Source organism: Rattus norvegicus, chromosome 12, assembly GCF_036323735.1.
Source record: "Rattus norvegicus strain BN/NHsdMcwi chromosome 12, GRCr8, whole genome shotgun sequence".
Lineage (NCBI taxonomy): Eukaryota > Metazoa > Chordata > Mammalia > Rodentia > Muridae > Rattus > Rattus norvegicus.
In genome coordinates, this window is record NC_086030.1 from 40,326,645 (window position 1) to 40,341,158 (window position 14,514).

Genomic DNA, 14,514 nt, shown 5'->3' on the forward strand with positions numbered 1-14,514 from the left:
ACTTCACTCAGCTGCCTCCTGTGTGTCCAGCCATTCAGCCAAGGAGTATTTATTGAGCACCGTGGGTATACCAGGAATTCTCACACAAACTCGATCACTCGGATGTCGGTTGAAGCTGTTAGTGCCTTCTCAGAACTGACGGTTACACAAGACTGGCCAAGCATGTCCCACTTTCTCCCAAACCACGTCCTGTTTGAACTCGACAGCACCAAAGTTATAAATGACCTACCGTTGGCCTTTCCGTGTTTAGATCCTTTTAGGGGGCCTAGGAAGTGGGTCCTGTTATGATTTAGCCACCGCACACTACCACCATTTTACTGATGAGGAAACAGAGAGGGCAGTGACTTGTTCAAGGTCACACAGCCAGGCACAGCACAGCTGGGCTCTGAGCTCAGACTCCTCAATGTGGGGGCCCTCAGCCTGTAGCCCCCATCGTTGCCGCCCCCCACCCTGATCCTTTGCACAAAAGGATACTGGTCTCCTTGCACCAGGGCCATGGCTCCACGTGACACTTTCTCTTCTTTCCAAAGGTGGTGGCTCTCAGTAAGAGAAGTCAGGAGGCAGAGGCAGCATTCCTGAGTGTTTATAAGCAATTAATTGAAGCGCCAGGTAAGAAGACGCTCTCGGGCTCTGTAATTGAATAATTGCCACTGAGGAGCATCCTGAGTGGGTGACACAGATACCGCGGTGGCTTCTTGGTGCTAGAGTCTGGGAACCAGGACTGAACCCAAGGGGAGGAAGGGGAGGAGTGCGTGTGTGTGTGCGTGCGTGTGTGTCTGTATGATGTGTATGTGTGATAGTGTATGTGGTGTGTATGTGGTGTGTGTGGTGTGTATATGGTGTGTATGTGGTGTGTGTGGTGTGTATGTGGTGTGTGTGTGTGTCTGTATGGTGTGTGTGATGAGTGTGTGTGGTGTGTATGCATGTGGTGTGTATGTGGGTGGTGTGTGTGTGTGTGGTGTATGTGGTGTGTGTGTGTATGTGGTGTGTGTGATGTGTATGTGGTGTGGTGTGTGTGTGTGTGTGTGTGTGTGTGTGTGTGTGTGTGTGTGTGTGTGTGACTTAGCCGGCCTGCTGTGAAGTTACCTCATGGCTCCCTCCATCCATCCATTATGGAGTTTCCTGCCTTGTGGTTGGGAGGGTGGCTCTGGGATACTCATCTAGGTGTCCTTACCCATATCTTGCCCCAGGGGACCCTTCCAGGGCCACAGCTGACTGTGCCAGCAGGGGCAACAGAAGAATAAATAATGACACCTGGTTCCCACAGCCAACCTTGGAGTCTCAGTATTGAGGGAAGCCTGGCCAAAGAACAAACTGGGCAGTTCCCCTCACAATGTGAGCTCAGCAGGAGTCAGCCCCTCAGCCTGCTCACCATGGTTAGAGCCGAACACCACACACACACACATACATGCACACACCACACATACACAAACATACATACACACATACATGCACATACCATGCATACACAGGCACACATGAAACATACATGCACACACACACACACACACACACGCAAGTGCATGCATATGCTTACATCTGTTGTCAGATACCACACTGGACTACAAGTCAGCCATGAGAAGGAACACAGAGCCCATGTCACTATGACAGCACGTGATTATGTTCGAAGGAAGCTTCTAGAACAGGCATCTAGGTCTACTGTGACAGACATCAGGGGGCAGAGGAGAAGTACAGGTTTCCTGTGGGGAGAGAAGATTCTAGAACTCTAGGGAAGCAGGGCAGCAGTATACTGTAGCTGAGCTGAATGCTACCAGATGGTTTCATTTCAGCCAGAGGCCACCAGTGAAGCAAACATCACCTCAGGTGAACACAGCAGCCTTCCGGGGTTGGGAGTCAGCCATCTCTGAGGTCAGGGTTCTGGGTGTGAGTCATGACAGTGTGACCGTTACAAGGATGTTTGCCTGAAAATACATGGCCCCTACCACTTTCCCATTTGTTGGCCCTTGCTCACCCCTCACACAGCAGGTGTTGGGGCCACAAGGCCATCATTCCAGTAAACTGCCCTGCTTCACACTCGAGGCTTCAAGTTGTATGTGGTAGCTCACACCTGTGATCCCAGCACTTGGAAGGCTTAGGCTAGCCTGGGCTACACGGTGAGACTCCGTCTCAACAACAAAATGCAGTAGCTGGGAAGGTGGCTCAGTGGCTAAAATGCTTGTGTAGGTCACACCTCTAGCACCAAGTAAAGTCCTGAGTGTGGCAGCGAAGACTGTGACCCCGGGGAGGCAAAGCCAGGCTGATTGCCAGAGCTCATGGGCAGGCAGCCTCCGGTCTATTGGACAGGATAGGAGACCTGTCTCAAAAGACAAAAGAAGTAGACTCCTCCTGAGGAAGGACACCTGAGGACTGCTGACCTCCACACAGCACACACATGTGTGTACACCCAGGCATGCACATACACACGTACACACGCATGCATGCACACACAGAGGAAAGAACACTTCATTTCTTGAACCCGTCATCTTTCTGTACCCCAGGCTGTTTTAACTCAGTCGTAAGTCCAGCCAAGAACAGAGACTGGCGTAGAACCTTCCAGAAAAATCTTCATTGTTTCACACATTCCCGTCCCCAAAGCCTGGGTACTCAGAGGTCACAAGGAGGCTGGAGAGCCCAATGCTGACTTTCTTGGCTGTGACTGCCCAGGTCCTCTCCTGTGAAGGAGGGGGAGGGAGAGAGACGGGGGATGCCACATCCCAGCTGTCACGGAGCTGGAAAACAAGGAACCTTAACGGATGGAGGCGAGCCACACAAACAGCCCCTTTAGGGGCTCTAATTCATTTTCGAGACATTTAAGAATAACACAGTGTTTTAATGATTTCTTCAGGGAATCAGGAAGACGTATTTTTGTGCTCATTAAATGTTATCCACAGACACGAGAAGCAAATGTCAGATGCGGAGGTTTTTGGGGGGCTCGGAGCGCGTGTGCGTGTGTATGTGTGTGTGTCTGCATGCACGCGCGCGCACACACACACACACACACACACACACACACACACACACCCCTATGCAGCCAGGATGCACCCACTCTTCTTTGGTCTATGTCTTGACAGGCAAATTATTTGTCGCAGTTCCCCCCACCCAAGTCCTGATTCAACATTTCCGTTTGAATGAGTGGCTGCTGCCAGCACGAGTCCTTGGCAGGCAGCGAGACACGGGCTGATTGCTCAGCAAGTATTTTGATAAGTGCGCAGTCCGTGTATCTGTAATTACGGAAGAAAACCGTAAATCTTTTGGATATTGTTCGCACAGATGTGGCACGAAGTGAGAAAAAAAAAACCCAGTAAAATGTGTTAAAAGCGTAATTAATGTCATTGTTGTGAGAGAAGACTTGATTTAAACCCCTTGGCTTCAGAGCGCCGTGTTGACAGCCGATGTCTTCACTGCACACGAGCCAAGTCGTGGGGGGACCCGGCCCGGCCTCGGCAGGGAGAATCTGGGGACCTGGTGACTAGAACACAGGAAAAAGAAAAGGGGGACAGGAGGAAGAGAGTCAGGGAGGCCAAGGGGGAGACTTGGACACTCGGCTGAGCCCACTGCAAGGCAGGTGAGTAGCCCAAAAGGCTTCTTTGATTGTTGTCGGGGTTTCTAAAACTCCCTGCTGGTGTCCCTTGCTCTGCAGTGTCTTGCTGGTTGAGAGCTTCCTGCTGCAGGGACTCCGTCCTGAGTGACCTGAGCCTGGCGCCTCACCCTCTCTGGTCTCTGGGGCTTTAGAAAAGAGAAGGTCGCAGACCCTTTTGGTGGACTGGCATGAGGGTTTGATGCTCTGGGCGTTTAGGGGAACATCCCATAACTTGTGGACGTCGGGGTCCAAGGGAAGCCAGTGTACGTTGTACATCTCGCAGGGTTGTTACCTGAGTGAGACTTGGCGAGCTGTGTGGGTGCTACTGAGTCTGTGCAGTAGGGAGCTGCTTTCGGGTTTTTAATGCATCTTCCCAGCCTAAAAGAACAAAAGAAGGAAGAAAGTCGCTTTCGCTTTACACACCCTCAGCTCCAAAGACAGAGACCTTCATCTTGTCCCGGGTCAACTTCTACGGAGTGGTGGAGTGGCATCTGAACCCCCCCTGTGGCCACACCTCCCCCAGCATGTGAGACTCCGGACCCAGCAACCTCATCATGTAGTCTGTCTCTTACGTGTCTATTCCTGGGTGCTCTGAGCCCCTCCCTACGCTGCCCGTGTGCTGAGGGCTCAGTGCTGCTACACGGGGCTCCTTGGATGAGAGAGAAAAATATGGGAAGGGAAATACATTGCAGTCTTTTCTTGATCCCAGACCCTGTGGCGAGAACAGATTGTCCTCCCCCCTGCCCATTGGTCTTCCCAGCTCTTCTTTATTGACTGTCATGCAGCATCTTCCGTAAGCTGGCTGACCATTTGTGCCGTTCCTCCCTTTATAGCAGGACTTAATTATTATTGATTTGTCGTTGCTCTTTGTATATTAGGAATAGGGGCATTGGTACCAGTAGACATGTTTGGCATCTTCTCCGTTAAACTGACTTTTGCTTTTTTAACTTTATTCATAGCCTCTCTTATATATCGTACATAGTAGACATCCAAGCAATGATTTCTAGAAAGTAAAGGATCTTACCAAATCTTTCATCCTGTGTCCTATATTTAAGCACATTCTCACCTGAGGGCCAGAATTGGTTTTTTTTTCTCTATTCTTATGATGTCTTAAAGTTTTAAATCCAAGCCATGTGAAATATATTTTTGATGGAAGCAGGAGGTAAAAATCACTAGTTTGGAGTTTGTCCCAAATGACTTAATTTTAGCGCCATCTAGTGATCAAGCCACCTTCGCCTCCAAGAAAAAGAGATTTTAGTGTATCTGGGAACCATGATGGCCCCTCCTGCCCCTACTTCCATTCCCTCCTCTTCCTCCTCCTCCTCCTCCTCCTCTTCCCTCTCTTCTTCTTCCTCCTTCTCTTCTTCCTCCTTCTCTTCTTTCTCTTCCTCTTCTTCCTCCTCTTTTCCTCCTTCCCCTCCTCTTTCCCCTCTTCTCCCCCTCCTCCACTTACTCCTCCTTTTCCTCCTCCTTTTCTTCTCCTCTCTCTCCTGCCTTCCCTCCCTTCATGCTTGTGTTCCTAAGAAATTGTAAGAGCACAGAGAAAGACTTCATTGAGCTCAGACGGAAGGCCCAGGTGCTATCATGCCCGGACATTTCTGGGTGCTATCTGTGTGACAGCCATCATGCTAGCTCCTCACAGGCAAAAGCTCAGCGACTGCCCCCCAACACACACACACACACACACACACACTCACACACGCGTGCGCGCACACACACACACACACACACACACACACACACACACACACTCATACACCCGCTCCAAGGTAGGCTCAGAGAAGTCAAGTCGCTTACCAGAGGTCACACAGCAGAGTACTGGAACCTAAGACCTGTGGTTCCCAATGTCCACCCTCACTGTGGGATTCATTTGAAGATCAAAGGACTTTGGGAAAATGGCCCTCGGAGATTTGTGCTGTGGAAAGAGGGGGCACACCGTGGGCGGGGTGTCACAGCCAGTCCTTGAGGAGAGCTGGCCTGAGAGACGGAGAGGTCCTGGCTGAAAGGATGCTCTCACTAGCAGAGCCCCAGCATCTCCTGAGGGAGTCCCCATAGCTGAGGGGAGCAAAGAGCTGCAGATGGGAGCGGGCAGAAGAAGAAAGGCTCTGAGCCCAGGGATGGACCAGGACCCTCTCTGCCATCTTGCTGCTTCGTCCATGCCCACCCCTTCCCGGGCCTGTGGGACAGACAGCAGAGAACAGGTAGCTTGCCGCCTGGCACACACGTATCGCCCTGTGCCACTCATTCAGCAAATATTGAGCACCTGCTGTTGGTTGGCCTCTCTCCTACCACAGGGGCATGGTGCTGAGCAGGACAGAACCCTTCCTCCCACCCTGGAAGGTTCACACGCTTTCACACACAGAGCCTTGTTTGCACTATGACACACGTTTTGTGCCTGGGAAACCGACTCTCCCTCTCGGGGCTGCTGTCTCTTCCCAACAGATGAGCTCATCCCCGGCTACCTTGAGTGAGACAGGCCTCAAGCGCCTGGCCTGTAGTAAGTGTTCAGCCAACAGTGGCTGCCCTTGTCCCCACCAATACCTCTCATCCCAGCCATCTCTGAGGCCTCTGAACCAGCCAGCACAGGCCATTGTGGGGAGAGGGAGCTAGGAAGCTTGTGGCTGCCATACAGGAAGGGACGTGTGCCCATCTGTTAAGGAAAAGTTAGGACTCTGGATCGAAGTTAGTCTCTGCGCCACCCACCCACACGGCCACCGCCCAAGCCCAGATGGGAGCAGGCTGCTCCTGGGCTCGAGCTTGGAGGAGTGTGCGCACACTTCTGCATATATGTTTCTAAGCAGCCTCGTGGCCAGCCTTCTGGCTATGACTTCCCAAAAAATCCTCAGTGTGCCACTTCGGGTGGATTCAGAGGGAGGAGGGGGAGACCACATTTCTCTCCCTGACTCTCCAGCCCCTGCCTCCCACCATGAGCATCAGCTAGTGACCAGGCGCCAGGTGGCCAGATGACAGGTGCCAGGTGGCCAGATGACCAGGTGTCAAGTGGCCAGTGCCAGGTGGCCAGGTAACCAGGTACCAGGTGACCAGGTGGCAGGTGACCAGGTGGCAGGTGCTAGGCGACCAGTGCCAGGTAGCCAGGTGATCAGGTGGCAGGTGACCAGGTGGCCAGGTGACCAGGTGCCAGGTGGCCAGGTGACCAGGTGCCAGGTGGCCAGTGCCAGGTGCCAGATGACACAGGCCAGGCCTTCCCTGTTACTTACAAGGATGCCCTCACCCCACCCTGTTATTAGCCACCCATGCATCAAAAGCAGGCCTTGAGCCACTCTACTCCCCCCTCACCTGTCCCCCCTTCCTCACCTGAGGCCTTGTTACTGGGATAGCAAGTCTACTGGGTGGACATCCTGTTCGGGGAGGGGGTTGGGCAGGATGGGAAGATGAGTAGCCTCCCTCCCTCAGCCCGCCCGGAGCCGTTTCTCCAGATGCATCCTGTTGATTAGAACATTTTCCTTCGTCACCAAGCTGGCTCTGTTCAGTGTCATCCCCAGACAGGTCTTACCTGCTCAGCCTATACATGAGCCCATCTCTGACAGGCACTCCCTCTCTGCCATGGCCTCATCTGTCTCTTGGCCCCCTGTCCCGTCTGAGCGGCGGCTGCAGCAGGCCAGGGTTCTCCTCTCTTTCACTGCTCCCACAGCCTGAGCCTTCCACAGCACCCAGCAGGCCCTGGCAGTGTGGGGTACGAGGTGGAGCCGTGCCTGGCACTTAGTACAGGATCGACAGCCAGGAACTTGTGGTGGCTGCTGTAACAAGTTTGTACCCCTCAGTTCTGGAAGTCAGACGTCACCGAGGCCCAAGGCACCCTAGGCTACTTTCCCTGTCAATGTCATAGTCAGGATTGGACCTGGCACCTCCTATCCTGGCCCCTCTGCATTTCTGCTAGGGTGGAATGAAGGTGTGAGGAACTTGATGACTCCCCTCACAGCCAGGTGTGGTGGTGTACACCCTTAGTCCCGGCACTTGGAGACAGAGGCAGGCAGATCTGAGTTCGAGGTCAGCCTGGTTTATATAGTGAGTTCCAGGACAGCGATGCAGAGAGACCCTGCCTCAAAACTGGGGGGAGGGGCTGTCTCAGAGTGTCTGGCTCAGGGTCCTGCCCTGGAGATCTACCTTGGGTGCAGGTGTGGGAGGTGAGGGAGGAATGGAGGGAAAAGGGGGGATCCCTGCCCCATTGCTTCTTCACCCTGGGGAAGTACTGTCACCCTTGCCTCAGTTGCTCTGTCTGCTCAACAGAGATACAACATTGCCCCTTATCATGCCAGTAAGGGCCACAGGCTGGGAAGACTCCATCCACTACAGGCTTGTTCGGGGGGAGGCATGGGAGCACCTCCAAGTGACTCTCTCCCCCTCCCATTGGGGACCATAAGGCCCACAGAGGATGGAGGAATTGGCCCAAGGGCTGGTAGCCTTTGGAAACCATCCCCACCTGTGTAGTGCATTGGAGAGCAAGTGACAAACAAAGTGGGCCAGCATGTCTCCAGGGGAGCCTTTCAGATGGTCTCTCAAGAGCCTCAGAGTGGAGTTACCTCAGAGCAAGGAGGCTGGACACCATTTCTCCCAGGAACTGATGACAACATGTGGGGGTCACCCTCTGCCCCCAGACTTCATAGAATGTCACTATAGACTGGCTGGCCCAGTGTTCCTGAGCTCCAGTGAGCACTTGGCTCTTGGGGTGGCCACAACAGCCAGCGCCTGGCCAGGCGCTCCAAACCCTGCCCTCCAGACGCTGAGAGTAACTGTTCAGAGCCACCCGGGAAAGGGGGGGCTCTTCCCACCCTGAAGTCACACACCTCAGAGCCTCATGGCCCTGCTACTGAGCCACATCCTCTGCCTGTTTCTCTTAGCCAAGGTCTTATGTAGCCCAGGCTAGACTTGAACATGCGCTGTCACTCCTGGTTCATGGGCAGCCAGGGCTGAAGCCCTAGGCTCTGTGCACATGAAGCAAGTGCTATACCATCTGAGCCATAAAACCCGCCTTTCATTTACTAACTGGCCTCAAACTTGTAATCCTCATGCCCCAGCCTCCAGAGTAGCTGAACTGACAGGCCTCACTACCAGGTCCAACTCAGGTCCCCATTAAGGTTTCCCAAGAAGTAAGACCTGCCCACATTCCTTCTACCTCCTCCTGTTGGGGGAGGCCCTGAACAAACACACAAGCCAGCCAGGAACTCCTCAAGTAGAGCAAAGGGCTGTCCTTGGCCTCTGTGAACAGCAGGTGACAGGAGCCCTTTCCTGCCCTGGTGTGGTCCTTTGACCGGGCCTTCTGGGCCCCTGAGCCCCAAGCTGGAAAGTTCCCCGCCCTGTGGCCTCCTCAGCCTGTGCTCCGTGGGGGTGTTTACCTAACTTCCCTGACCCCTGCAGACACCCGGTGCCATTTTTTTTCTTCCTCCCTAAAAAAAAAAAAAAAAACAGGCCACAATAGAAAGCAATTCCTTGAACTTATTAAAAAATCTAGACTTGTAAATTAATTTGTTCGTGTTGTACAAAGGCAGTGCAGATGGGCTCGTTAGCACGCACACAACAAATAATTAGAAATGAATTTTTAGCCGGCCTGCCTAATGCACTTGCTGGGTTAATTATGTCAATGTATAATTACACCAGCCCGGGGAGGCATAATGGCACACCCTGCTGAGCAGGCCCGGCCTAATGACAGGCGCTGGGGGTGGGGGGTGCTGACAGAGGAGAGCCATTGCCAAGTCCCTTACACCTGCTCACCTCGGGACAGGGGACCGCCAGCCTCCCACCAACAAAGGAGACAGAAGAACAAAACATGGGACCACCTTGTTCCAGCCAGACCCGAAGGTGCCCCCATGCAGGCATGGCTTGAGTCTTTTGCGGGCAAAAATGTATCAGGCTTTGCTGGGCCAAAGTCAGGTTCTCTAAGAAGGGAGAGGCAGGGTTGGCCTTTTCAAGCAGCTGTTCACTAAGGGATAAGGGGGTGGACTTACAGGCAGATGGGGCTGGCCGTACTGGACCTGCGAAGGTTCTGTTCTTGTGTTGGAAAATGAACACAGTGTGGAGGCCTGCCTGGAGGAGGGGGCATTTGAGCGAGCGACTGGGAAGGGTGGGGAGCATGTTTTCACTGGCACTCCTGTACATAGCCTCTGAGGTTGACTGGGGTATCATGGAGAAGGAATAGTTAGGGTTTCTGTAGGTTCTGAGGCCTGGGAGGCAGTGTGGACCATTTTCTATGTTCCTCAACACACACCCACACCCCCACCCCAACCCTGTGCTGCCAACTATGGTAAGGCACAGAGAGGAACAGCTGCTCGTCAAAATGGCATAGCAATCCTGAGAATGAAGTGGGCGAGTCCGTAGGAAAGGGGCTCTAGGGAATGAGAAGGAACTGGGGCCTCAGGACCTATGGTCCAGGACACCTCTGTTAGCATCGAGTCCACCTGCCGAGAATGCACACACGGGGACCAGCCACATTCGTGAGATCCCATCAGAGACCCAGTATCACACCACCTGACTGTCTGAGCCTCGGTTCTCTTCATGGGACAACGGGTTGGTTCCCAGCCAGCCACAGGGGACTGTGGAGGGATCCTTCCCCTGTGTGCGAGGTCGTCTTTCCCCCTGGGCTTCTTGAGAGCTCTGTGTAAGATGATGGGTTACATCCTGCTGTGGGTTTTCTTCTATTTGATGGGGATGTGTCACACCGCCCATGGTGCATCCACCCAGGGGTAAAGGCTTTACTGGATATAGGGTGTGAAAGGTATCAGGAGACCACATGGTCAATTTGGTGACTGCAAGGGGCTGGACAGGTGGGAACCAGGTCCCACCAGGTGGTGGTGTCCTCGCTCAGCCTGGCCCCCACAGTGGTTCCACTGCCTCTGTGTCCCTGGGCGCGTGCGTGGTCACTATGTGAGGGTCTCTTTGTGAATCAGCCACAATAGTAAATATCAGTTATATGTCAACTGAGACTCTGTGGGGCTGGTGCAGGGGGAGGGGTCAGTCCCTTATTGTCATGGCGGGGAATGTGGCAGTAGGCAGGCCCGGTGCTGGAGAAATAGCTGAGAGGTTTGCATTTTAGTCCGTGTGCAGCAGACATGGTGGCACACACTTTTTTTTTTTTTTTTTTTTTTTTTTTTTTTTTTTTTTGGTTCTTTTTTTCGGAGCTGGGGACTGAACCCAGGGCCTTGCGCTTCCTAGGCAAGTGCTCTACCACTGAGCTAAATCCCCAACCCTGGTGGCACACACCTGTAATCCCAGAACTTGGGAGGCAGGGACAGTCAGGTCTCTGAGTTCAAGGGTAGACTAGACTACATTGTAAGTTTCAGTATGACACAGAAAGACCCAGTCTCAAAATGATAGATGGATGGATGGGTGGGTGGGTGGGTGGTTGGTTGGATGGATGGATGGATGGATGGATGGATGGATGGTTGGCTGGCTGGATGACTACATAGTACGTTTCAGTACAACATAGAGAGACCCAGTCTCAAAACAATAGATAGATAGATGAATGATGGATGGATGGGTGGATGGATGGATGGATAGATGGACGGACAGACGGATGAATGGACAAAGATGATTGAGCCTAGCATAGGCTTTAGAAAGAAACCTCAAAACCCACCCCTGTTGACACACCTCCTCAACAAAGCCACACCCCCAATCCTTCCCAAATGTTTCCACTACCTGGGAACCAAGCATTCAACCAGCTGAGCCTACATGAGTCATTGCTATTCAGACCACCACAGGCAGCTCGGCATGTACTGCTCTTACAGAGGACCTAAGTTAGTTTCCAGCACCCTTGGAGGATGGCCAACAACCACCAGTAACCCCAACTCCAGGGGTTCTGACACCTTTGGCTTCTGAAGCCACCTGTGTACGTACACACACACACACACACACACACACACACACACACACACACACACGGTTAAATTTTTTTTTTTAGTCTTTATAATAAATTTAAAAAGAAAATGTTTTCTGTTTTCTGCAGCCATCAGTGAGTGACTCCAAGCGGCTCCTACAGATTGTCCCCCCAGCTTTCTGTGGAAGGGTGTCTTAGGCCCATGGAGCCTCCCCCACATCCTCCTATCCCTTTCTCTCTCTGTCTCCTTGCAGACCCTGTCCCGTCGGTTGAGGTGGCGCGGACTCTAGACGACAGACTGCAGCGTCCCAGCTTCCACCCCAGTGGGCAGCGCCTACGAGACGTGCACATCTCGTGGAAGAGGTGCCCAGAGCCACCCAGTGCCAGAGGTACCAATGATGCCACCACAGGATGTTGGGGACAAACCTAGATGTCAGAGCTTCCGCCAAACCTGAGCACCCTTCGTGGTTGGGGAGCAGGGTCTCGGTTTCGCTGCCTCAGGTGACACTGGGTTATGGTAGCGGACCACAGATGCTGCATTCTCAGGCCTGTTGCCTCATGCACACACAACAACCAGTCAGAGCAGTGCTAACCACTGCCGTGACTGAAGTTCCGGGACTCGGGAGGCTGAGACCTTGAGCTGAGGACCAGCCTGAGCTACATAGACCCTGCCTCAAAAAAGTTTAGAAAAAAACAAAACTATATAATCTGACAACATGGCCGCTCCATGGTGTGGTTAAGGGGAAGGTTTTATTGTAGATACAAAGGAGGGAGCTGTTAGGGGCAGGGAGAAGAGTCCAGAGTAGAGAAAGTAGTAGATTGAACATGGCTGGCACGAGGCAGGAGCAGAGCAAGGGAGACCAAGGGGATAGGAGTCGCTGAGAGAGGGAGAGAGAGAGCGCGGGCGAAAGCAGGAGCCTAGCCAAAATGGCAGGGTAATACAGAACACAGTGGCTGGGAACAGGGAAGCCTGTGAGCTGGGCGTGGGAATTGCTGTGGACACCGTGGGGACTATGGAATGTGTCACAGGTACTTGTTTTTTTGTTTTTTTGTTTTTTTTTGGTTCTTTTTTTTTTGGAGCTGGGGACCGAACCCAGGGCCTTGCGCTTGCTAGGCAAGCGCTCTACCACTGAGCTAAATCCCCAACCCCTAAAATATCTCAATCTTTTTTTTTTTTCCGGGGCTGGGGATTGAACCCAGGACCTTGCGATTCCTAGGCAAGCGCTCTACCACTGAGCCAAATCCCCAACCCTAGGTACTTGTGCTAGTGCAGGAGACTGGAGGCCGACGTGGGCCCCCCCTGTGCTAATACACGCCACAGGTAGTCATTTTCCCTTCCGCCAGTCCTTTTGGTAGATGGGAAGAAGCTCCACAAGTTCCCGAGGAATGCTGGCTTTTGTCTAATCCCCGGAATTTGGGGAAATGGGAGTCTCCTTTGGACCAGACACACACAAGCACACAGATACTGTCGAGGTGTCAGTTGAGAATGGCGTAGGTGGTAGACCTTACGTACACTTTAGCATAATTTTAAAAACAGTAAAGAAGAAGGGGGTGGGCACGGATGGTTAAAAGGGGCCCTGGGTGTTCTGGCAAAGGCTGGAACTTGGAGAGCTTGGCTTTGTGTCCTAGTCAAGATCACTACTGCTGCGATGAAACCCCACAAAACGAGCTGGGGAGGAAAGGGTTAATGTGGCTTGCACATCCACAGCACTGTTCATCACTGAAGGAAGTCAGGACAGGAACTCAAGCAGGGCAGGAACCTGGAGGCAGGAGCTGATGCAGAGGCCATGGAGGGGTGCTGCTTACTGGCTTGCTCCCCATGGCTTGCTCAGCCTGCTTTCTTATAGAACCCAGGACCACCAGCCCAGGGATGGCCCCACCTGCCATCATCAATCGCTAATTAAGAAAATGTCCTGCAGGCTTGCCCTGCAGCCTTACATTATAGAGGCATTTTCTTAACCAAGGCTCCCTCCTCTCCGAGGACTGTAGCCTGCGTCCTGTTGACATACAAACCAGCCAGCACACTTTGTAAGCGTGCCAGCCTGTAGGCCAGTGGGTTCTCACCTCCCCCACCCCCACCCTACTCTCTCTAACCATAAACTGAGGAACTGATCCCAGGCATCCAGGCAGGCCTCTGCCTGCAGCTGTCCTGGTGATGAGTGTGGTCCTCCTGTCTTCCGCAGAGCAGAACGAGGGGACGTGTCCCACCGGGCACACGCCAGCCAACGGTAACCACCTGCCAGGTCCCGAGGACACCCTCGTGACAGACACCTTGCTGCAGAAGGATGAGGCCGAGAGACAGAAGTGAGGAGGGAGGCAGGGCAGGCTGCCCAGTCACGGGCAGGAGGGAGATGGGAAAGGGTGAGGGACTCTGAGGCCGGCCCTACAACTCTAAGCTCGTTCTTTAAGCCTCAGTTGACCTGACTGGGGAATGGGTACACTCATCAGCCTTATACGGAAGAAATATACAGCAGGTTTTGTTTTTGTTTTTGTTTTTTTTTTTTTTGATTGTTGATTTAGGTTTGTTTGGGGATATATATATATATATATATATATATATATATATAGAGAGAGAGAGAGAGAGAGAGAGAGAGAGACCTATGTGGGGTCACAAAGTCATGGAGCTCTTGTCAGTTGTGGCAGTAACAGAACCCAGGCGTGGCTCCAGCTCTCTGGGGACACTACTGCCTTCCTTACCTTGGTCTTAAGATTATCTGAGGGTTACCACAAGCCCACTGACTTCATCAAGGGCCTTCCCCTTGACGTGACCTGAGTGGACAGTAGACATCAGTCTCACCCAGAGAGAGTCTGCGGGGCCTAAGCTCCTGCTTAGTGGGGCTGGCGGAAGGAACGGAAATAAAGACAAGGCACGTAGGTGTAATGGTGAAGAGAATCCAGCAGGAGTGCGGAGAACAGACGGGTGGTCTTTCTAGTGCACCAGGGGGGACGTGGAGAGGGGGTGGGTAAAGTCCTCAGTCAGTGAGACTCCAAGGAGATGGGAAGAGGCGTGGCAAAGGCCCTGAGGTAGGAGCCAGCCTGGGGCATCTAGGAGGTGAGAGTAGCCAAAGGACGGAGCCGTGAGGGGACAGAAGTAATATCTGGGGTC

The 14,514-nt window shown here is 53.0% G+C and overlaps 1 protein-coding gene and 1 long non-coding RNA gene across 19 annotated transcripts in view; one reads left to right on the forward strand and one right to left on the reverse strand.

The window, feature by feature from the left end:
- Positions 1-14,514, forward strand: part of Cux2 (cut-like homeobox 2) — a 199,902-nt gene that overhangs the window by 158,243 nt on the left and 27,145 nt on the right. For all 18 annotated transcript variants that reach the window (XM_039089254.2, XM_039089256.2, XM_039089257.2 and 15 more), the window contains 3 exons: positions 531-609; positions 11,663-11,797; positions 13,592-13,712. In XM_039089254.2, coding sequence (XP_038945182.1) covers positions 531-609; positions 11,663-11,797; positions 13,592-13,712 — 335 coding nt within the window. The remainder of the gene's footprint in view (positions 1-530; positions 610-11,662; positions 11,798-13,591; positions 13,713-14,514) is intronic.
- On the reverse strand, positions 3,027-6,144 carry LOC134481298 (uncharacterized). Its single transcript, XR_010056781.1, has 3 exons — positions 5,378-6,144; positions 3,873-3,958; positions 3,027-3,469 (listed from the first exon to the last, which is right to left on the reverse strand). It is a non-coding gene; the product is annotated as an uncharacterized LOC134481298 (long non-coding RNA).